General features: G+C 41.6%; 1 protein-coding gene across 1 annotated transcript in view; it reads right to left on the minus strand.

Annotated features, from left to right (window-relative positions):
* Positions 1 to 2,141: 2,141 nt before the first annotated feature.
* LOC145990490 (alkylglycerone-phosphate synthase-like) overlaps positions 2,142 to 25,684 on the minus strand; it is an 80,924-nt gene continuing 57,381 nt past the window's right edge. The window contains exon 12 of the mRNA XM_083126185.1: positions 2,142 to 3,023. Coding sequence (XP_082982311.1) covers positions 2,701 to 3,023 — 323 coding nt within the window. The 3' untranslated portion in view covers positions 2,142 to 2,700. The remainder of the gene's footprint in view (positions 3,024 to 25,684) is intronic.

The following is a 25,684-nucleotide window of genomic DNA, read 5'->3' on the forward strand; positions in this document are numbered from 1 at the left end:
GCCCTCCCTGTTAATTCCACCATGTAGTACCTATTGTTGTTGACCTTTGGTTTGTTACTGTAATATGCTTTCTTTGCCTTATCGAATAGAAAGTAAAATAAACTTACTTAATAGAGTGAAAAATATAGAAGTTGAATAAACAACTTTTGCACTACGTGATAAATTTCGATAATGTAAGTTCTAAATTTATTTTTAAAACTCTGGTCACTAACCAATTTTAGAAGAAATATTGTTCGTATGTTTTGATGACAACATGCACACATGTAAAGCTCGTTTCATTTATCTTCCACGTGGGAAGTAGGGATATTTAATAGAAGATGAATGATCAATACAAACGTAGCTCTCCCCTACCATTACATAGCGCAGTGGTAGCGTCGTCGCTTTATAATCAAGGAGTCCCGAGTTCGATACCCGGTGGAGGCACATAGTGGTTCGGATCCCACTTTAAACTTTAGGTCCAGTCCCGATTAGACTTACTGTGCATAAAGTGGACTTAAAACACCAAATCAATCAATTAATCAAAATCCTTCTTCCATTATTTCATAATTTAAATCTGTATAGATCGTACAACTCCGTACGCTCTAAGGGTAGACGACAAACCAGCAGCAAACCAGTGACGTATAAACATGTCAACATGGCGGGTCGCGTTTTCAGTGCGTCATCGCATTAGCCTCGCAACCTCGGAAGTCTCGTTTTGCCTTAAGGGGGGTTATTCGATTATCGATGGCGAAAAACTAACTTCTGGTTTTACAAAATTTCCCATATAAGCATATGGAATACAGATTGCCTTCGAACTAATTTTGTTACAAAAGATCGGATACAAAATGGATTAATTGAAATTTTTAAGTAATACGGAGAAACAAAGGTGCCTCGAAGAAATTGGCAAGTTCCCGGAGAACTTGGATGACGATTTATGGAACTATAGTAATGTTTTCCGAGACAATGTTGATCTTCTACCAGAGGTTTTGTCAGGAACTTTACTTTTCGTCAACTGGATCTAAAATTCTTCTTTTGTTATTCAATAAATATTCAATTCAATTAATTTCCTTAATTTTGGCGATCTACACTACATGTTTTGTAAGCTATAATGAATATCTGCAGTTATATCTCTATTCTTATACCATCCTTTAACTTACGTATTAATATAAATAAAAGGTTTAAATACAACGTATAATAATGTAATTAGAAAATCAAAATTATTGTTATTATTATTATAAGACACTTGGTTCGGACTCCCCGAAATGTATTTCTAGATACGTGACATGTACATATATCTATGTATATGATATGCACAGATGTATGTATGTATGTATATATATGATTGTATGTATGTGTGTGTGTATGTATGTGTGTGTGTGTGATGGTGTGTGTGTGTGTGTGTGTGTGTGTGTGTGTGTGTGTGTGTGTGTGTGTGTGTATGCGTCTTTATTTGATAACATTGAAATGCCTCGATTGCAAGTAAAGTGGATAATTTTCGAAATTGTGTATTCAAAAACAGCCCCCATTATTTTATGTCTTGGTAGAACCACTGAAGTGCCGTGTTTGTTCCCAGTTTTATTATCTTTACTACCTGAATCCACTTATTTTTCCGTATCGGGTCTGTTGGAAAACGATGTATAGATACTGGAGAAGAAATATTCATTACCGACCTCATGTTGCAACCAACAGCCACGCAATGATTGTATCCTTTTCTGTAATACTTTTCACTTCTGAAATCCATGTTATTTTTTCAAAACCGGAAGCAGCCTCCCCACCTTCCCCGAACACGGACGAAAATGTAAACATCCGGTGAATAGCCCCTATATTTAAAAAATATTGAAAGTAAAGTTTAGTGGAAATGTCCATTTCATCTAATCACCACTCATCCTCGTCGTGCTGATTCGCCAAAGTAGCAGAACAGTGACTTAGAATTACAAAAACAGGAATACGAATAATGTTTGTCATTTTAATTTGCAATTTAATGGTGAAAAATATACAGAAATGGAATTTTAAATGTAATCATTATTTTCGTTATTTGTCACTTGAAGTAACTTTCATGGGCGTGCCGAGGGGAGGAGGGGCAAGAATCGTCGTAACCTTCAAGGGATTAAAAATAATTTGCCTACATAATATATAATTTCAGTCACATTAATTTGCAATAAATATTGTAAAAGACTGATAAATTCAAGCAAGACTGATACAGATAGTTACAGGTTCAGAATAACTTCAGTCTGAAGTAGTGTTTTGGGAGGGGGAAAATCCTTGCCCCCTGGAAATCCTCAGGACGCCCATGGTAGCTTGTTACAGTTATCGGAAGAAGTAACTATTATACTCTCTCTCAGGAATCTCTGGAGCGAGCGAACAAAGCCAATAGTGACTCGAGAGGGCTCCACCAATGAACTGTAAGATGGAATGGGATTGCGTGGAGGGGGAAAGCGACTGCAGCTTACAGCTGTTGTATCAGCGTGTACTGCCTCGCTCTGTCCATCTCCTTCCTATCCTTCTGCGTGATCTTGTTCCAGAGATTACCTGGACAGAGTATAGTTTCAGCCTCGCCGATAGCTTCGTCGCCATTTAATCAATGGGTTCCGGACTCGATAGCCGGTTGAGGTACATAGTGGTTCATATTCCACTTTGATCTGTAGATCCAGTCCCGATTAGCCTATCTGTACATAAAGTCGACTTAAAAATTAAAATACCAGTTTCTTCCAAACAGATCATTCACAATCGCTGCACCAAGTTCCCGCAGGCAAATATATTGTTCGGATCCACTCTCTGCTTTATGGCGTTGTACAGAGAAAGTCCTGTTTCTGAAATTTGAGACGGCAGCCATTTTTGACGTATCTTCCCAACTCCATGATGGTGAGAGATGCTTCCTCCGCTCGAGATGACCTCGTCCCTTGCAATCTCCTCCAACTCTTCGTATTGTTGCAAGGCATTCGGGACCCCTGAGCTGTTGAACGCCAGGTAGAAGTAGACGCAGGAACCAGAATCGTAGGTTTGAGTCACCCTGCAACTCAGCATGTAGTACTTAATACCGCGTGCTGTAACGAAAGAATGACATCTTTAGAAATTCCCCTCAACAGCATGGTCGTCGGGAAGGAAGGGTGGGGGTTGAACTATCCGTCGCCCCCCCACCCCTCCTGGAAACTGGAATCGTTCACTTCGAGTTTCAAAAAACAGAGAATTGTTGCTTTCAGTGTTAAGCCTGAATCACACGAGTATTGTAATTTGGAGGCTTCTGCGCCATCCCAAGTAGGTATCCCCTATTTTCTATGGATTTAACCTCAGTTGTATCATATTATGACGATTTTTTGTGGATTTTATAGCGTTCGACGACGTTCCAGTACAGTTTTCACCGCAACTCGGGTTTTCCTACCTCATCCTTTGTAGGTATGTCACGATCTTACGTGATATAACTTAACCTATTCACTTTTTTATTACCTTTTACGGGCAAAGTTAACTTACAAGGGTTGTTTATTTCTTTGTTCTGGTTACATCCTTTTTTTATTACGATCTTACATGATATAACTTAACCTATTAATTTTTTTACGGTCTTTCACGAGGATATATATATATATTTACAATCTTTTAAGGACTTATCTAACCTACATGGGAAACAGCTGAACTGTACGTATGCATGTCTTCTCTAATTCACGAAAACAGATTTTGACCAAGGGTAACCGTTTGAGATACGTCCACTTCCGGTCGCCATTTTTTAATTTCTTCCAGTCAGGGAGGACAGAGGACATCGAGACGATGCTAACGCAAAAAAAAAAAAAAAACATGTTCCTACGATCATCCTTTCGAAAGATACGAGTGATCGAAAAAAAAGATTTTGGCAATTGGCCCACCCCTTGACCTCAGGACCACCAAATTTGGTACGCGTAGTCTACATCACCAAAATCGACAGGGAGGCCATCCGTGGGAATTTTTCGAGCTATTTTTGCGCTATCTCTTACCGTTTTCGAGATACAGACACTTCCGGTCGCCATTTTTGAATTTCGGAAATTTTTTCATAAGGGTCGAGGAATTTTGATAGGCGACGAAAGAGCAAAACTCGGATGTTGGAATTTTCTGCTAACTTTGTTTTCTTTTTTAGTACGTCAACATTTTTTTTAGTATTTTGAATTTTTGATAACTTTTTGCGAATTTTATGATTTCTAAAATGGTGATACTTGTTCTTAATTTTGAAACTTCTTGACGTTAAAACTGTTCCGTGACCCTTTCATTTTTTACATCTTGGACGAATGACTTCTCTGCCACCAGGATTACGCTGCAAACGGTATCGTCAGGGAGTGGATTGTGAAATTCACACACTATTTTGATGTTGGTGCGATCGTTGACCACAACTTGCTTTCTTTTTTACGTGTTGATGACGAACATTATTCTCTGTGCTTTGAATTCGCTTGGAGTGTAGTATATGTCAACGTTTACCGTGGTTACTCTTTTGTACGCGGTGTACGCCTGTAAAGCTTGAGATAATCGTTGGCGATAATGTCTAGGTTGTAATTCTCACGTGAGAAAACTTCGTTTCTTCCGTTTTTGAGGTAGGGGTTCTTGATTTTGCAGTTGTCGAACATGCTGGAATATTTTTCCTGGTTGTTGTCGCGACCGGTCTGAAAAAGCACAACCACGAAATCTGGCATGTCGAACTGTATGTTGTTGAAATGCGTCGTGGCGTCGAATTCGTAATGGTTGCCCGAAGCGGGTTTCTGCACGCAATGGTAACTGTAAAACTGAATGGGTACTTGTGGATTTTTCATGATTTCCGCTTTGTACTTGAGGGTGTAGTTGGTTTCGTATTCTACCACTGGGATTCTCAACTCCATGCTCTGAATGACGCATTTGGCTGCTTCGGGCAGGGTGTTGGACAGTGGCGTGCCGTCGGCGTTCAACTTACTGTATCGCATCAAAACATTGTTGTCGTTCGAGTATCTGCGAAAAGTGATTCTCAGACCTCTTTTCCACATAATCTGCTTGTAGTCTGAGAAGAAACCCGGAAGTTGACGCATGGGAAACAGTACCGTGTGACTTTTGTCAAGATTTTTGTTCCTGATTCGAATCCTAATGTTTGGTAGTAAGTGGCATCTGTTTTCGATAGTTTCAATGTTCCCACTACCGTGGAAGTGATGCCTGGATGATCAACTCTATCGATGATCGTTCCGTATTTTCTGACTTCAACTTGTGAGAACAGGTGAGGCACGAAGTTGTCTACGAGTTTCAAATTTGTGTTGGGCGGGAATGCTTCTCCGTTTTTCTTTTTCACTACATCTAATTTAACGTACAGGTCTGCTCTGTGAGGATGAACGTATCCGTCTCCAACGTCGATGTCCACCTCTATTTCTCGGTTCGGTTTGTTGAGATTGGCGAACGTACGACGGTTGGGAGGAAAAGATTGCAATTCGTAACTTTCGATTTGCTCCATTGTAGTTATTTATTATATGTTGATCTCAACGATGGCCGTTGACGTGGCTCCTGCGAAATCCACAACTTCTCCTTTTTCGTTGGTCACCACTAATTCTATATGATCGATTCTGTTGCGGCACACCAGAAAGTAGATTGGCGACGAGGGCCTGAAGATGAACGATTCCATGAATTCCGAATTTGGTTTGAAGGTCGCGATGATTCCGTACGTTCGTGACTGATGATATTGTCTGCTTATGTGATCATGCCTTCTGCCACGTTGCAGTGTACATTCAAAGTCTCGATGATTAGGAATTTAGGAATGTTGGCTCCGAAGTGTTTGATGCCAGGTTCGAGTTTGGTGTTGTTCTCGAAACCCAAGAGCTCTCCACTCGTACCCAAGTGCACGGTTTCTATTGCGGACACCAACTCAACTCTGTTAGTCACGGAGTTTTGAGAGAGAAATACTCCTTTTGGTAATTCGGCTTGCAAACTGGACAAATTGTACTGCCCTAGCATGATGTTGATTTTTTCGTTTCCGATCTTGATGGTGTTCTTGTGTACGGTCACATTTGGAATCAGGTACATGCTGTAGAATGCACGAAGAGCAATGGATTTAGGATAGACGATATCGTCGTGCAACGTGAGTTTCAAGACCGAAGTTTCGTTTGTGAGATGGAACACTCCATGATGTTTCAGGTTCCACAATGCTTTCTGGAAATCTTGAACTGATTGGTTATTTATTCGAGACAAAAAGGCGAGCATGGAAACCCAAAAATGACCGCAGTTCACGTCCTCGAAACCTTGGATTCTTTCGTCGTTGTAGTAGAGGTTGGAAGCTTTGAGATATTTTACTAAACCCGATGGTGGAACACCTCCGAAAGAATCGAAAACGAAAGCGATATTTGAATGTTTGAGATAACATATCCAATGTGTGTCTGGATTTTCGTAATTGTCCAAGTTGACGACTCCACACTCTATTCTTTTAACTGTAGAGGGTAAAGAATCTGACATGAAAACTTCTCTGAAGTGTTTGATTCCCAACGGTTCGATCAGAGATTCAATGTCGTGGTTACTGAGTGGTTCTTCTTTTTTTAACTTGTTCAAAGCGTTTATTTGTTTCCTCTTGACGCCTTTACCTTTTTGCTCCATTTCCAGGTTGTGACGTTTCTGTTCTTCCAATTCTCCTTTGTTCTTTTTTGCGTGGATTACGGTTTTTGCTATACCGGCACTACCACCTGCCAAACTTCTCATGGCTCCCAAAGCCGCTAGAATTGCTGGAATGCTGAGTATGAAACCTCCCGTGTTAGATCTTTTCTCGAGCGCTGCAATCTTTTCAATTGAGGAGTGCTGAGCAACAATTTCATTCCGTGACCTTTGGAGAAGCAAGAAAGTTTCTATTCACGTTGTTTTTTGGTGAGTAAACCATCGAGGGCACCCAGAGTTTTCAGATTCGAGTATGGTACTTGGTACACGACACCCTTGGACTTCATGATGATGTTACGTTATTTATATATATATATTCTGGGGAAGAAATTAAAAAAAACTGTTTTGTCTCACTCAGCGCGATGATGTGATCGATAATATTATTAGTCTCGTGTTCGATGTGATCTAATCTAATTTCTCGCTAGGTCTATGAGTTTCGTGAATAATTCACGGGATAAGTTTTTATTATTTTTTATTTTTTACAATAGGTTATTTATATATCGTGGGAGTCGAAGAAGAAAGTTCGCGCTTCGGACAACGCAATGAGTTCTGCGATGTTGCTACCTCTTTCCAAGTTGGATCTGTACCAATCGTCGGTGTATCGTCTCATTTCTTGTCTCGCCTCGTAAAGCTCATCCAATCTGTCCTCCAATTTTTTCCCTGCAGCCAGAAAAAGGCGTCGAAATCTTGCAAGGATTTTGTGTCGCATATTTTCCGAAGGCGCTCCATGAGAACCATCCTGCATGGAGGTCAAAATTCTGATGTTACTTTCACCAAATCGACATACCCGTCACCTTCATCGAAAGTGAATGTAAATGTGTTATGCAACAGTTCGGGAGCAAGTTGTGTTATTTGAAGCTGTGTCATTTTTATGTGGTGTTATTTATAGATCCCAATTTTCGTTTTGTGTTCATGGCGATGGTCATGCCCAAAGCTGCAACCCGTTCCCCCAGAGAAGCGTCCCTGCTGATGAGTCTCCCGAATGCTGCATGTTCAAATTTTCTATCTGCTTCGTGACGTGCATCTAGATTTGTTTGAGTGTTGTAAGCTATGTCTTGATCTTTGCATGCTGCGTCCAACAGATTCACTCCCCTGTCTCCTTTTTCGAAGTGTTGTCCGAGTTTGGTACCCGCTTTGCAGTACTGGTAACCTGAGATATGCAATTCGAACGGTATTTTGTTTATGATGTCGTTCACGAGACCCTTGCCTTCGGCCACGTTCCAAAATTTCGATGGAAGAGTGTTGAGTATTTTGATCAGGTATTCTATTCCTTTACTATCGTTTACGATGAAGTTGGAGAGTTTGGTGCTGATCATGTCCACGATGCCTACCTTTTCGTTGTGAAAGTTACGATTACCTGCATTTTCTTCGCCTGATATGACAAGTAAACGATCCACGAGTTTCCTAACATCGTACACCCACACGAATTTCTTCGGCAACGTGTTGTAGCGTTTGACACAGCTTCCACTTGTTATGTTGTTCCAAATAGGTTTGATGGGATTCCTGTATTTTTCTCCGCTGCTGGATTTGACACGATTCTGAGTAGCGTCGTTGTTTTGGTACAGAGCATCCGACAATATTAAAATGTCCGCGTAACTTTGATAATATTCGTCCGTGTAATCTTTCGGATATTTTTTGGTGATGAGTTCCCACAGTCCCACCGTACCTGGGTACCTGGCCCAACTATTTTCTTCACCTAAATTAACTTTTACGTCGTCTTCTTCGAAGGTAACTTTCGATTTTCCAATTTTTCAAATCACTCCTTCGTTATTTTCCATGCTCGGGTACAATCCGAACACCTCATCTTTATCAAATTTTGCAGTGCTCAGGTAATCTCTTGCCAATGGACCCAACTCGATCTTATTCGAAGAGGATGAAGTGCTTTCTATGGCTTGACGTTTCGGAGGTTGTCTGAGTTCGAGAGGAGTGCTAGAAAGAGGCGTGGATGGAAAATCGACATAATTTCGAGCGGCAAGAGGTACGAGTTCCGTGATGAGAGCCTTGTTCTGTTCTGTAACATTTTTAATCTCTTTATCGAGACCGCTGATGGCGTCGATGATAGGTTGTCCCTCGCGCTTGTTCTCTTCGTAAAATCCACTATTCTCGGATTTTCATCCTTTGAAGCGTTTCTTAAGGTAATCGCGCAATCTCAGATTGTCTTCGATTATTCGTTTTGTCATTTTTTGATATGGGGTTATTTTAAACGTCGTGTGATGTTGCAACATTTGCAAAGTCGTTGATTTTGTTTCTGTATTTTCCGTCGTTAAGTTTTCATGTCATATCGATAGTAGCAAATCCAAAATCGTCACTGTTCCAATAAGAAGAGCAGAATTTCGAAAATTGATTGTAGTTTAAATCTCCTCCTACGTAGTCATGATAGACATGCTTGAGGTTAGTGTGATCTTGACGAAACAAACAAATGAAATTAGCATTGTCGCGTAGTGACTGTTTTGGAATTTTGGAAAAAGTTTCAGCTAGGTAAAAGCAATCCATTCTCCTGTGACGATCTTGAGTGAAAAGTTGCGAATTTCATTTTGATTTTCTAAAATTATATCGTCGAAAACCACTCCAGAATTATCGTGACAACAGTCGAGTGGTTTTATTTCGGATGCGAAAGTTGTTATGCCCAGTCCCTCGTACAAATCAGTTGCTGATACTTCTATTGCTCCAAACATTTTGAGAACACGTACAGGTGTCTGTTCTTCCAATCTAGCCAATTGGCTGCTAGCAGAAAATTGTCCACGAGCAATGCAGTTTTTCCACAATCAGAAGGGCCTACGATTAGACAACGAATGTTATCTTTTTTTTAGTTTGACATTCCGAAAGAGGTAGACGCTTCACCACATTCTACGTACTCATAGAATCACTTCGTTTGCATTGGTCCAACTCTTTTCCGGAAGTCCCAGTCATTTTACCAACAGTTTATCTTTTCTACGCAATACTTTCACAATGAGATACGTATCGGGGGTATTTAGAGCTCCTCTTCGTAAAACCATCCTTCCAAAATTTCGTTGCGACTATCCTTTAATATATACGTGTGACGGTTTCCAAGTAGAACTCGAACTACAGTAAAAAGTTCCGTACTCCAATTTTTTGTGAATCCTTTCTCGAATGTAAGTTTGAATTTGCTGATCCTCACCTGATCTCCTACTTTGTATTTAGGATTCTTAGTCGTGGGACGATACTTTGGACAATAAACCGTAGAAATTAAACGCTGCTCGTCAGATTTAGTAACGTCAGCTGGTTTCATATCAATGGTGCGATGTCGTTTAAGATTGTAATCGTTTACGAGTTCCTGTGGGATGTCGATCCATTTGTAATTACCCTGAAGCATAAACCGTTTCCACATGTGCGTTTTCAAGGTTCGATTGAAACGTTTAACAATGCTGGCTTTTATGTGACTGAAGGTCCAATAATGCTGAATGTTGTGTTTTCGAATGAATTGCTGGAAGACGGAATTGAAGAATTCCTTGCCGTTATCCCTTTGAAGGAATCGGGGTCGTCTACCACTTTCATCGAAAATTGTTTTGAATGCTTCTACTACACATGTTCCCGTTTTAACCTTGAGTGGTAAAGCCCATGCAAATTTTGAAAATGTAAGGTGAGGAAGTACTTGTTGCCCTTGTTGATTTTATGTAAATTTTTAAAATTAACACTCCTCATTTCGACGAGGTAACATTGCCACAAATCGTCGATGCCTTTTGTCACCACCGATAAACGTTTGCAATTGCGACGCGCAGGTTTGTGGAACTCGTTCACTATATCCTTCCTGGACATTGAGTGAGAGATTTCGTTTGAAGAGAATGACTAACGTTATTGTATGTTTGGAAGGTGGCACTTCACTGGTATTTTGAATAAAAAGTTTATCTCCAGCGACCACATCAAAAACTGTAAGATCTTCGTCCTTATGTATTTCATACACAGAATGAGTTTCATCCCAGTATGCTAAAGGGATATTTCCTGCCTTCTGGACTCCGCGCTTGCTTATTAATGTCATTGTAGGAATAGCGAACTATTTTCCATGAGCCCAGTATGAAAATTCGTGTATTTGTATAGTACCATTGATTAAAAATCTGTAATATGGCATATGTGGGATTAATACGTACAACTTGTTGTCCTTAACGAACGTGGAAGTTCTTTGCTGGTTTGGTATGCTATTAATTTCGATAGCTTGCAAGGAAAACAATTTCGCAATTTTAGTATCGACAGTAATAAGATTACTGTGAACATGTCCCAGTTTATTTTCTATGGGTAACAATTGCTCGACGATATAATCCGTTATAGACTAAAATTATGGTTTAATTTTTATTTCAAAATTCAATTGTTTGTAGTTTTCGTTCAGTTCTTGTAACTTAGATCCGAAAGCGGCTAGAGCCGATTCCTGCGAAGCAGCATTGGTTTCGAGAACACCAACCTGTTCTCTGACACTGACGACAATTTGCTGAAGATTTTCTAATAGATTCAATTTGGAACCTTTCACAGTAAGATCGTATATTATGTTTCTCATCTCGGTAAACTGCGCATGGAGATCAATTACAGTCTGCGATGTTGGTAACATAGACACTATGTCACGAAACTAAGAAATCTCATCCCGAATCTGTTCTATATTTGTCACTTCTGTTTCTATCTGTTTCAGTATGCGTGCAATATTTATTTTAACGGTACGAAGTTCTTGCGAGGTGGGAAGACCACCTACTGTGATTTCGAGTGCAGTCAGAGAAGTTTTGATAGTTTCCACATCACTAGATTCGGACAATGTCGACATCGCTGTTTTCAACATCTGTAAATCTTCATTCGATGGAACACTCTTCTGCAAGGTTTCGAGATCATGCTGTATGTTCTCCAAGACATGATGAAAATGGTTGATATTAGATTCAACGTTCAAATTTTCTAAGTAATTAATCTTCTGCTGAACCGTAGTTAAAGTGTCTTGAATACTGATCGTCTGATTTTGGAAACTCTCTATGACAGCATGGATATTTTTAATTTCGTCATTAATCAACTCCAAAGACGCCTGAAGTGTAGTAATCGTAGTTTGAATGTGTTCAAAATCTTGATACGCCTCTAACTGAACCTTAATATTCGCTACGCTCTTACGGAGAACTTGCAATTCGTCGGAAGAAGGTAAATTTGTAATGGTGTCTTCCAAAATCTGCAATTTACTCTTAATTTCTTCAAGAGTGCTATGAATTTCTTCTGTTTGAAGCTTTTCTTTGATAGAATCTAACGTAAGTTTTTAACTTTCGATCGTGGAAATTTCATCACTTAAATTAGAGATGGCGTTATGTAACTGTTCAACGTTAAAATCATCTTTAATGTCGCCTATCAAGTTTAGAAGTTCGGACAATTTTTTTTCTACATTTGAAGTTCGCTCTTCAAGTTCAAGTTTTAATTTTTCTATATCTTTCGTTTGAAGCTGCTGCAATTTGACCAAGTCGATCTGAAGCGAACCAACGTTCAACTGTATATCTTGCACGTTGTCAACCGACGGAACATCAACATAACTATTTCAACAAAGATTTCCGTTCACAATCTATTTTGAGAATGGCATCCAAGCATTGAGACTGAAGACTTGATATTTCCGACTGTAGGCTGGTGTTGAGTGTATTTTGCAAAGCTATCAGATCGCTTCTTAACATTTTAACACTGACATCCACCATAAGTATCTCGCTAGCATCATCCACGTTCTTCGTGTGTCCAAAAATATCGTTAGGCATTTTTTATTACTATGGTTATTTATTTGTTATCGGATATGTGATTCTCAATTCTATGAAGAGAGGAATGAGTTTGTCGTATTCTCCCAGAAGCTCTACATACAGACAATCGTCGGCGGAAACGTCGTACGTGGTAGCGGAGTCCATGCTATCGTGCTTGATTCGGTAAATATTACTCCCTGATGAAATTTTGATTTCGCCCGCATTCTCCGGATTCGCGGTTATCTGAAGTTTCCCGCCGATCGGAATCTTGTAAAAATTAAGGTTATTGTTGAAGACGTAAAAAGTTTTACCAACTTCGTCATCGTATTTCGTCCAAATGCTGTTCAGGTGAATATAATTAACAAACCGTTGAGTTTAGATAACACGGAAGGCAAGAGGTTATTGAAGCTTGGTGATGCAGTTTCCATGATGATTTGCTTTCTGAAACCGAACAAGTTCATACGCATGGTTATTTATTTATTTTTGTATGTGTAAGATTTTTTTTATCATTTCAAATTTTGGTAAAAATAATAGAGATTGACGATAGATTTTACTTTAGTTTTTTTTTGTCTTGTTTGATTATGAACATTTGCTACATTTTTCCTTCTTTCAAACGATAATGACCCCAAGGCAATGTGTGAATACCGCACGACAGGATGTATTTCTTATCATCACGAACATCTAGTGCAACTTTTCTAACATTGTTGGTGGTGAGGATGTGGTCAACGCTTTGAATCTTTTTTTCTAATCGTAGCATTGTCGACTGTGAGTAGAGACAATCAATATAATCTTGAAATAAAAGTTTGTTTTTTACTGCATTTTTACTCACTCCTTTAGCTTTCTTCGTGATGCTACTCTCTGTTCTAATCGCATACATTTTTGAACGCAAGCCATCTTTTAATTTTCCAGGTATTTTTTTGTTACGGGAAGGAATGTTGAACCTGTTCGGTTGGGAGTAGGAAGAAGTATCAAAATACTCGAACATGGATGGGTTTTTTACGTCTGCATAGAGGTTAGGCGTTTGGATGTGGTAGATGAAGCTGTCGGTGTCCATGTATAGCAGAGAGATACAATCGTCATAGAGAGGTTTCACAGCATCATAGTGGAGCTACAACATGTGAAACTTCGACAAGTCGAGAACCGTAGCTCCAACATAAATAGGTTATTGAAACAAATCATTTTTTCTCCATGTGCATCAGTGCCAGTTGTTCGTGATAAATTTTTGAAAGTTTGAGTTGCTATCAACTTCCGACACTTCCTGGCATCGGAGACCAACCTCACATCCACGTGCTTCCGCACGTTCTCCATGGTTTTTCCGTAAACGGCATTGTTCATAAACTTGAAGAAGCTCCGGTCAAGCTCAGAAGAAGCGGCGGTAAGATGTACGGTGTTGGTTTCAATATATGGTCTTAACCACTCGGGATGTTTAAACTTCAGTATTCTTCTTACATTTACTATCTGACTCCCTCCCAATCAAAAACTGTAGACTTTTGCAATGAAGAACGTATCTCTCTTTCGCCCCCTGATTTCGGATGCCGGCGGTAGATCGCTGAAGAGAACATGCCTGTGGTCCTATCATCGAAATTGACAACATTTACCAAAATAGGATCAATCCACTTTACGAAATGCTTGAAAAACGTCGGCGAGGATGGTTTCATCTAATTTCAGATAAGCATCGTGATATTCGCCAAGTGTCTTACATTCCAGTTTATCCCACATCAACTGCGCATGTTGATAGTCTTCGGCCGTGATGCCCGCCCTTCTGAGTCGGCTGTAGAACTCCTCTTGAGGAGGAAGGGACTCTTCGTCAAACTTGCAATGGTCGGTCACGTACTCGTAGGGATTCACTCCTTTTCGCCTAACGAGTTCTGTGTTCAAATTTTGAAAACCGTCGACCGTGAACGTAAATTGATCATCAGTGAGTCGAGGAAACGCATTTCGATTGTATATTTCGTCCCAGGAATCGACTCTTGCTTGCTGAGACTGATATATCGTTCCTCACTCTGGGCGAAGACACCTATAAGTTTTGTATCATGACCAAGTGGTGAAAATCGTACCCGCTGTCGTTGTGAAAAAATATGGGGACAAATTTAGGTTTTTGAGTTTTTAGGTTACAAACATTGCATAATGGACTGAAATAGTTTCTGGTGAAATGACCGTGGTGGAATATTTTCCAGTTTTCATCTGTGAAGTGTTGATCAGACACATCAGACAGACAACGGCAGCATTGTGATTTTGCAACTCTGTGGTAGATAATGGAAGCATTGGTTTCGATTTATGCAAAACACTACCAATTTTCTCAACCTCCTCGACCATTTTTTCCAGGAAACGTTCGGCAGCATCGGGCCCACAGTATATGTATGGTTCATCTATTCTATCCTGCCACACGACAACGTAACCAAAATTATTTGGTTCATGAAGCTGATACGTCATGGTGGAGGAAATTTCAGGATCCGGCTCGATTTAGGACAGCGGTTTGAGAAATGCTTCGAAATCTGCAATTATTATGACCGGGTGTTCCAACAAGGCCCTGTGCATTTTGAATTCTTCGACCTCTTTCGATTTAGGCATCAACATGAGAACTAGTCTGTTGACTCCACAATAGATTTTATGTTCGGCAAGTTTCTCTGAAGCAATTTGTCGACCGCAATAATTGACGTAGTTGCGATGAATACGATCGTCAAACGTGGTTAGGCACCTTGGACAAACCTCGATGTGATTTTTACGCTTGGTTATTTGACTTCTGACCAAGCGTGAAAATGAACAAATAAGACATTAGTGATGAACATCCTCGTTGGAAATAAGAAGAAGATTTATTATACGAGCATGGTCGTCATCAATATTGCTTATTCTGACGGGATGTACGACATGTTTATCTGATGTGTAGAGCCCGGAAGTTTGTCACAATGCCTCTATTTATCTACTGCATATATTGATAAAATTCTTCCGGATATACGTTTTTATGTTGTTTCGGATGTTTTAGAAGCCTTTTCATATTGCCAATTTTGCCTATTTGGGACCCCACTGCCTATTTTTAATTGAAATGCCTTTTTTTTTGCTTTTCTCAATGAAGTTTGACAAATTTTTTTTTAAAAAAAAATCTGTATACAAATTATTTTTCTCCCAAAAAACCTTGTTGGCATTTATTTTTCTTCCTTTTATTATGTGAATAATTTTCGCCTTATGTAAGTATTATTGAACTCACGCATGTTTCAACATTGCTCAAGGAGAAAAGTGTGAGAAAAAATTATTTCATGCTGATTTAGGATATTGCCTTTCGGTTAATATTTCCTTGTGCATGATTGATTGCTGAAAACCTGTTGCAGAACACCTGCACAATTACATCATCACGTCCAGCGTCTGTGTCAGGAGATTATTGACAAGAAACAGCACTAATTCCCAAGGGCCTTTGCATGGATTCTAAAATTAAGTTCTCTATCTTTAGTTTAGTTCTGCACTTTGGAGGGAAAGGATCGTGTAGTTGTCATCATGCCGAAATTTAGTGTGCCATTCAGTGGTAAGTTACATGAGTAGACCAACCAGCCCGGTTCACCAACATCATTTGACCTACTTTAGCTCGCCTTAATGGATTTCTCTCGTAAGGCGCGAGCCTCAAGCAGTGTTGCCAACTCCTCACTCGAAAAAAATCACCAACTGATATTTTGAAGCCTTTTATGGTGTATGTTAACCTCACAAGCAGTGTTGCCAACTCGAAAAATGAGGCTCGCCTTAATGGATTTCTCTCGTAAGGCATGAGCAGTGTTGCCAACTCCTCACTCGAAAAAAATCACCAACTGATATTTTGAAGCCTTTTATGGTGTATGTTAACCTCACAAGCAGTCCTTTGACCTACTTTAGCTCGCCTTAATGGATTGCTCTCGTAAGGCATGAGCAGTGTTGCCAACTTCTCACTCGAAAAAAATCACCAACTGATATTTTGAAGCCTCAAGCAGTGTTGCCAACTTCTCACTTGAAAAAAATCACCAACTGATATTTTGAAGCCTTTTATGGTGTATGTTAACCTCACAAGCAGTGTCGCCAACTCCTCACTCGAAAAAAGTTACCAACTGATATTTTGAAGCCTTTTATGGTGTATGTTAACCTCACAAGCAGTGTCGCCAACTCCTCACTCGAAAAAAATCATCAACTGATATTTTGAAGCCTTTCACGGTGTATGTTAACCTCACTCGAAAAAAATCATCAACTGATATTTTGAAGCCTTTCACGGTGTATGTTAACCTCACAAGCAGTGTTACCAACTCCTCACTCGAAAAAAAATCATCAACTGATATTTTGAAGCCTCAAGCAGTGTTACCAACTCCTCACTCGAAAAAAATCACCAACTGATATTTTGAAACCTTTCACGGTGTATGTTAACCTCACTCGAAAAAAATCATCAACTGATATTTTGAAGCCTCAAGCAGTGTTGCCAACTCCTCACTCGAAAAAAATCACCAACTGATATTTTGAAGCCTTTTATGGTGTATGTTAACCTCACAAGCAGTGTTGCCAACTCGGCGTAGCGGTGTATGTTAACCTCACAAGCAGTGTTGCCAACTCGGCGTAACCTTTTATGGTGTATGTTAACCTCACTAGCAGTGTGGCCAACTCACCCCACGAAAATTTCACCACACACACACACGCGCGCGCCTATCTATCATAGGTAGATCACGTTCTGCGCCTCATTTATTGCACTGACGATGTTTCGCAGCGTAGAAAACAGCACCAAAACATCAAAAATTCACATTACTCATTTGGCGTTCACCAAAACCTCAAAAGTCCCGGTCAAATGTTTATATATCGTGATCTTTGTAAACCTACCTCAGGAACGATGTGCCACACACGCGCGCGCCTATCTATCATAGGTAGATCATGTTCCGCGCATTTATTCGAGGGAAGAGTTAAACAACCGACAATGCTGCCAACACCTACCTACAGCTTTTTTTTTACTTGGCAAGGGTTTAGCCAATTTATACACTGGCGCAACATACACACACTGGGCAATAGAGCCGGCAACAAACACACACTGCCGTAAAAGAGAAAGATGGATGGATGGCAACACAGTATGTGTGTGCGTGTGTGTGTGTGTATAACATGTAGCATTATTAACTAGAGTGTGTTGGCAACCCACCTGCAACTAAAAAAAGATAGAGATGCCAATGTTGCTGTAAGATAAAGAGAGAGACCTAGAGCTGGCAACAGTGGTGAGCGAATACGCATTATTTCCAAGTCCCGGGTGCCAATGTATATTGCAACCTTTGTAAACCTCTCTCGCGGGAATGATGTGCTGCACACGCACACATACGTATGTACTTCTTTTTATTTCTGTATTGTGACGCAAACATATTTAGAAAAACTACAATTTTGTTCCCTCTCCTCTCTGTTCGCGGTGTAGTCGGACACAAAGGGAGTAGAAATTTCCAAGCGGCGGCTGCAGCGGCGGCCTCGTGCAAACAATAGCATAAAGCAATTGCGTGCTCGCCTGCTATCATCGCCGCCGCCCGCTCACTATCAATGTTGACGCAATGACACAAATTCAACGATGGGAGTTAACTTCCTGCCCTAGAACTCGCAAAATGATGTGGCTGAAATGTAGGGGAAGAATATTCTAGAGCAGATTGTCTCGGATTTCTATTGGTCCACGTTGCGTTGGCTAACATTTCACTTTTGACCTCATTAGAAAACTGTATAAAACTTAAAACACTGGTGTAGAAAATTCTGTTTTTATTTTACGTTAGTGAAGAGCATTTCTGCAGTATTTTCCAAAAGTAAGTAACTTTGTTTTTTAGCTTGCATGAGTTGGCTTTGATTTATAAGTATATTTGAAGCATGCATCTTGGTAGCTGGAATATTTTTTTTTCTTCCGTGTACCGTTGTTGGTAGGTAGAAAATATGTGTGCGGGGCATATTTCAAAAAAATAAATGTGTTAAATTGTTAGAGGAACGCAAGAAAAAAAAAATAGAGGAGAGTTGCGTGTTTTTTTTTAATATCTAGTGGAAGTACTGATTGATTGATTGAGTTGGTGTTTTTTTTTAAGTCTATTTTATGCACGTAAGGTTAATCGGGACTGGACCTACAGTTTCAAGAACCACTTGTGCAGGTATCGAACTTTTAATTACAATGCTACCGCTGCGCCATCGCAAAGGTTAGTGGAAGTACTGATTGATTTGATGTTTTAAGTTTATTTTATGCACAGTAAGGCTAATCGGGACTGGACCTACAGTTTCAAGAACCACTTGTGCGGGTATCGAACTTTTAATTACAATGCTACCGCTGCGCCATCGCAAAGGCTAGTGGAAGTACATAGTTATTTTTTTTGCTATGTAAACAAAATGGTCGACATGCCAAATATGAACAGGCTATATAGATTTGAGAGATGGATAGAAAAAAAAAGTTAATTAAAATTTAATTTCATGATTGCAACACGGAACTTAATGATTGATTGATTGATTGATTGATTTAGTTTATTTTAACTTCGCGTTTTGTGCCTCTTGGCTAAATTTGCGAAAATGGGGATGAGTGATGAAATTGATGAAAATGGATATTCACAAACAACCATACCCGACCGGGATTTGAACCCGGGACCCTTGGCGTCGTAGCACGATATACTAACCACTCGGCCACAGGGTTGGGCAAGTACTGGTATATACATAGATCAAAGTTACATGGTTTTAGGTCCCATAGGAGCCGAGAAAATCAATGTCTTGGAAAACGTTTTAAGACAAATATCTTAATCTTTAAGAAAGTCGACTTCCGGTATCTCAAGATGTTACTTCCGGTCTGTCAAGAAAATTTTCTTAAGATAAAAATCTTAAGACGTTTTCTAAGACATTGATTTTCTCAGCTCCTAATTGAGCTAGGATGATGATTTTAGGTTTGTTGGATAGGATTCGACGAGAACTATTCGACTAGTAAATAAAATCGATTCCACCCCCTCAAGTTTCGGAAATACAGACAATTTTTTATTTTTTGAGAAACTTGATTTGCCGGCTTAGTTTTTACTCTAATTCGAAAATTTTAATAGCATTCGATACAAAATTAGAAATACTCTACAACCTATTGGAGGGATGATGACTAGTGTCTGCTGTTTTCGAGTTATTTTGGATTAAAATTTCAAGATGTAATTTCTAAGATGTTTTGTAATTCATAAACTATGGGTTGTAGGAAAACGATTCTTGCTCTATCTGCTATTGCTCAACGAATACTATAAACATAAACAAAGCTTATGGTTTAATTTTTAAAAAATGGCGACTTTAAAATAACTTTGTTTTCTGAAATTATGATTTATACTTCATACGCCAAGAGGGCTGAGGGTTAGAAAAAAAAAAGTTTGTTTGGTAGAATTATGTACACATAATATTTTTGTGTTTTCTATACACAAGTCTAATTATTTTTTTTTCAATTATTTACAGGATTCATTAAGAAGCAAGAAGTAGCATATACATAAATAGCACACACCAAACCCAGCACCATCGCAAATTAGCCTTCCAAGGTTTTTTTTTTATTGCACAGTATTTATTTTGCGACACTCCACTATATATATAAAATAACATACCCCCACAAATATTATTTTTTTCAACAAGATGCAATCGGTACAAATTTGCCCTACGTGTGAAACTGGTGTTTCAACTAATCACTGTCGTACCTGCGTACCTGGTAAGCGTGTGACCGCTACAGAACCATGTCCCAGGTGCGGTAAACATATTACCATTAATAATTTGAAAAGGCATATAACATCATGCAAAGTCGTCGTCGGAGCACCTGTTCCACAACCGTCCACCAGCTCGACCAAGAGGAAAGCCGAAGCCGACTCGCCACTATCCGCCAAACGTGTCAAGCATGTGGCGAAAGCGAACCAGTCTGCTTTCGAGCGTTTGTTAGAGGACTTTGTCCTCACTTCGGAGGGCTCATGCGACGTGCGTAGCTTTTTGGAGAACGTGCAAGCCCAAATTATTTCTATTCTCGGCGATGCGCTTGCAACGCACTCCACCAAATTCTACGCATCGCTACGTTGCCAGTACAAGAAGCCGTCTGGTGAAATTTACAGCTTCTGCCACAACACCAAGGCGAAGACGCTGCATCTGGCGGATGACGACAACCTCGAGGTCATCTACAACAAGTTTGCCGAGGAGCTGGTGGCAAAGCAGGAGGAACATCAAGCGAAGGGCTCGGGGGGTTCGCTGTGCGGGGAGCCTCACGAACTGTGCGTCAAGCTTTGCAAGTTTGTACCTCTCTCCGCCTCCAGCTACGTCCCCTTACCACCTGCTATTGCGGCAAAGAAGGCCGTCCTGAACATTCAGAACAGTGACGCCAAGTGCTTTGTTTGGTCGGTGCTTGCAGCATTGCACCCTGTTCACTGGAAAAAACAACCACACCGAGTTAACCACTACCTACCCTACGAGCCAAAGCTGGAAGATGAGATGGCTGGGATTGACTACCCGGTGGAGGTCTCGGATATTCGTAAGTTCGAGGCCCGTACACACAACCCTCGGTTGGCCATCACCGTTTATGGCCTCACCGACGAAAATGTGGTGTACCCCATCCGGGTGAGCGACGTAGACGACGAAGGTGTGCAGGAAATTCATCTTCTGCTCATCAAGGATGAAACTCACCATCACTACACTCTCATCCGTTCTCTCTCTAGACTTGTTTCGAGCCAACGGAGCAGTGATAGTCACCACGTCGAGGTGTGTCGCAGGTGCTTGTCAATGTTCGACGGACGGGATCAACGCGGTTACCAACATGTTCGAGGTTCCAACATCGCTGCCGAGAAGCTCGCTAACCACAAATTTTATTGCAATGCCAACGAGCCTGGGGTGGCAGTCTTGCCCAAACCTGGCACCGTGGAGCGTTTCCACATGCACGGTGCCATGGTAAAACACCCCGCTATCATCATCGCGGATTTCGAGGCCTTCCTCAAACCCCTGTCCACTTGCGATCCCGATCCCGAAGTTTCCTCCACTACCCCTTACCAACTCCACGAGGCATCCAGTTTCGCATACGTTGTGGTGCGACGAGACCAACACATCGCCCCCGAGCCCTACGTGTACCGTGGTCCCGACGCAGCCAAACACTTCCTCGAGAGGATGGTTGTCGAGGCCATCGAGACGGGGAAGGTACTGTTGGCTCCCATGTCTATGCTCCCACTGTCCCCCAACGATCAACATAGACACGAGGAGGCTACTACCTGTCCTGTGTGCACCTGTGAGTTTAGCATCAACAACCGTAAAGTCCATCACCACGATCACTTTAACGGTAGGTATGTTGGTCCTTGGTGCAACGACTGTAACCTTAAGGCCCGGGACCCGCGCTTCATCCCTGTGTTTTTTCACAATGGCTCGGGGTACGACTTTCACCACCTGATCAAGCATCTTGGATACGACAATACAAGAATCAATATCCTGGCACAAAATGAGGAGCGTTATATTAGCGTCAGCAAGTGGGTGCCGATCCCCAACTCAAAAAGCAGGAGCATCGAGCTTCGCTTCCTCGACTCCCTGAGGTTCCTCCCGGCCAGCCTCGATGCTCTTGCAGGGAAGCTGAGCAATGAACAAATGCTTATTACCTCCGCAAATTTTCCAAACTTGGACGCCGGTCTCTTCAGGCGTAAGGGGGTCTACCCCTACGAATACGTCACAGACCCTGCCAAGTTCGAGGAGACGTCGCTACCTCCCCAGGCGAAGTTCTATAGTCAGCTACGAGGCTCGAACATCACCGACGAAGAATATCATCACGCCCAGTCCATGTGGCGCGAGCTAGGTTGTCGAACTCTCGGAGACTACCACGACGCCTACCTCAGACTTGATGTGACGCTCCTCGCCGACGTGTTCCAGACGTTCCGGGCGACCGCAATGAACATCTACCACCTGGATCCCGCCTACTTCTATAGTCTCCCCGGACTGGCGTGGTCAGCCATGTTTCTGGTGACGAAAATCGAGCTGGAGCTTCTTTCGGACGTGGACATGATGCTGTTTGTGGAACGTGCCGTGCGGGGTGGAATGGTCCAGGTGTCACAACGGCACGCGCGCGCCAACAACCATCACATGGCTACTGGCTACGACTCCACCCAACCGTCGAGCTACATCATGCACACGGACGTGAATAACTTGTACGGGCACTCCATGATGCAACCACTCCCCTTTAGAGGGTTCGAGTGGGCTGACCCTTCCAACTTCGACGTTGAAGGTTTCGACGATTCGGAACATGGGTTCTTCGCCGAGGTGGACCTTGAGTTCTCCGAGAAGCTGCAGGATTCGTTCTGCGATCTTCCCCCTGCACCCGAGTTCAAGTGTCCACCCGATTCCAACCAGAAGAAGCTCGTCATGGATTTCGAACCAAAGAAGAATTACGTCCTTCACTACCGGAATCTCCGGTGGTTGATGCAGCGAGGGGTCACAGTCCACGCAGTTCACCGCATCCTCAAGTTCGAGCATTCTCCGTGGTTGCGTCCATATATTGAAGTCAACACTGAACACCGCACCGCAGCCACGTCCGAGCTTGATAAGGATTTCTTCAAGCTCATGAATAATGCGGTGTTTGGCAAGACCATGGAGAATGTACGGAATCGCGTGGACATAAAATTGGTGACGAGGAAAGAGCGATGTCGTCAGCTTGTCGCGAGTCCATTGTTCAAGTCTCGAACAATCTATAACGAGCAGCTGGCTCTGATTCACATGAAGCAAGGTGTGGTGAAACTCAACAAGCCCATCTACGTCGGAGCTACTGTTCTGGATCTGAGCAAGCTTCACATGTTCGAGACATACAACGACATATTACGTCCACACTACGGTCACAACATCTCGCTTCTCTACACAGACACGGACAGCTTGGTGTACCACGTTCGCTCAGTCGACGCATACGGGGATATAGCCTCAGTTCCATCTTTGGTTAACCTCTTCGACACCTCGGGCTATCCCCAGCCGAACCAGTACGGTATCCTGCCCCGCAACAAGAAGGTGCCTGGCAAACTCAAAGATGAGAAGGACGGAGACGTGATTCTTGAGTTTGCAGGTCTTCGCCCCAAGGCCTATACCATCAAAGCCGAGGGCAGCGTTACCAAGAAGGCCAAGGGTGTCGGCAGACAGGTGGTTCGGGAGCATCTCACATTCGAGGACTTCGTGGATTGCCTCAAGACCAGGTCGTCGGTTCTAAGAGCAGAACAGCGCATCCAGAGTGTCGACCATGTGTTGACCACCAACAAAGTGAGGAAGATTGCCCTGGATCCCAACGACGACAAGAGGTGCGTTCTCCAATGCGGAATCCACACACTGCCGTGGGGGCACTATCGCTTAGCAGAAAGCAAAACCTGCTACATATGCCCATCTTCAACAGAAGATTCATAAAACAAACACAAAAAAAAAAACACTGACTGTCATTACAAAAAAAAAAACTTTGACCGTATTTTAAATAACCAGCATACCTATGAATCTCTTTGGTTTCCAAAAACAAACCAACATGGAGACTGTACACCGCGCGACGACAGATCATGAATTTCTACCTTCCATGTTAACTAAACTCAACGGTCTACTGATTGTTCACCTTAACAGCATTTGGACGAAATTGGATGACGATGTGGGCAAGATGTTTTACGTCTTCAACAACAATTTACATTTTTACAAAATTCCGATCGATGGAAAACTTCAAATCACCGTGAATCCGGAAAACGTAGGCGAAATCAAAATATCTACCGGCAAGAACATTTTTCGAATCAAGCACGACAAGATGCTTTCTAACATTACGTACGATGTTTCTGCAGGAGATTGTTTATACGTGGAACTCCTAGGAGATTACGACAAACTCATTCCTCTCTTCGTAGAATTACGAATCGTCTATCCTATTATAAATAACCGTTAACCAAAATGCCTAACGACATTTTCGGCAACACCAAGCGTGTAGACCATGCAGAAGAGATTCTCATGTTGGACGTCCGAATTAAAAAGTTGAGGAGCGATTTGATCGCTTTGCAGGAGACCTTAAACAAAAGTTTAGAGTCGGAGATCGCTACGCTCCAAACGCAATGTCTCGACCCCATTCTGAAAATCGATTCCGAACTGAAAACGCTCATAAAAAATTATGTCGACGTACCTTCTTACGACAACGTTCAAAATATACAGTTGAGCGTGGATAAGCTTCAAAATGATTTGCTCAAATTACAGCAATTTCAATCGAAAAATGAAGATTTGGAAAAATTGAAACTCGAAATCGAAGAACGAACTTCAGCAATAGAAAAGAATTTCTCTGAACTTCAAACCGTCGTGAAGGATATTGATGTAGAACGCTTGCATGTTGTTGTTTCCAAATTACAAGAAGAATTCGCCGGCACGTTGGAAGAAATTAAATCCAAGTTACAGACTTTGGAAGATACCATGACGAACCTACCATCGTCAGACGAACTGCAGGTCATCAGCAAAAGCGTCGCGAACATAAAAATTCAATTGGAGGCTTATCAAGATTTCGAACACATTCAAACCACCATCGCTACGCTTCAGGCGTCTCTGGAGTTGATCAACGAAGAAATTAAAAATATTCACGCTGAAGCAAGTGCGTTGACGAGCATTCAGGACACGTTGAGCACAGTTCAGCAAAAGATCGAATATTTAGAAAATTTGAACGTCGAAACGAATCTTGCTCATTTTCATCACGTACTGGACAACATACAGGGTGACTTGGAATCGTTACGGACGAGCGTACCTTCGAGCGAAGATTTGGAAAAATTGAAATCGGCGGTGAGGGCACTATCCGATTCGAGCGACATCAAAAGTTCGTTGAGCGATCTCGAGAGTAGGGTGGCCAATCTCCCCACCTCCAAAGAATTGCACGCTTTGAAAAGGAACATATCACGTATGCTGAAACGACTGGAAACGGAAACGGCGAACGTGGAACAGATTCGAGACGAACTTGCTTCGCTGGTGTCGACGCTGCCCACTTCGCAGAGCGTCGCTGACCTTCACACGCAGTTTACCGAAATGCGAAGCATCGTGAATGATCTTACCGAGAAGAGCTCGAAATTGAATCAAGTCGAGAACCTTCAGAACATCGTCGTCAACATCAGAGATCAAGTTGGAGTGCTGGAATCCACGCAGGAATCGACGCTGGCCTCTTTCGGTGCCAAATTACAAGAACTCAACGAAAACTTCAAGCAGTTGAACGTGGAAGTGAAAATCAAACCGTCATTTTCTACAGTAACGGATACCATCGTCGAACATTTGTTGCCCGTACAAAATACACTGGGACAGCTTCACAGCAACCTCGTTAGCGTCGATACTAAATTCGCTAAACTGCATTCTCTGCAAGCCATCGAAATCAACAGCGTACCCAATCAACAGAGAATCTCCACGTTCGTCGAAGGTAACAAACTGTACATGTTACATCCTTATCATCCGTACTACAAGTTTCT

The sequence above is a fragment of the Lepisma saccharinum genome, chromosome 7 (genome assembly GCF_977018435.1).
Source record: "Lepisma saccharinum chromosome 7, izLepSacc3.1, whole genome shotgun sequence".
NCBI lineage: Eukaryota > Metazoa > Arthropoda > Insecta > Zygentoma > Lepismatidae > Lepisma > Lepisma saccharinum.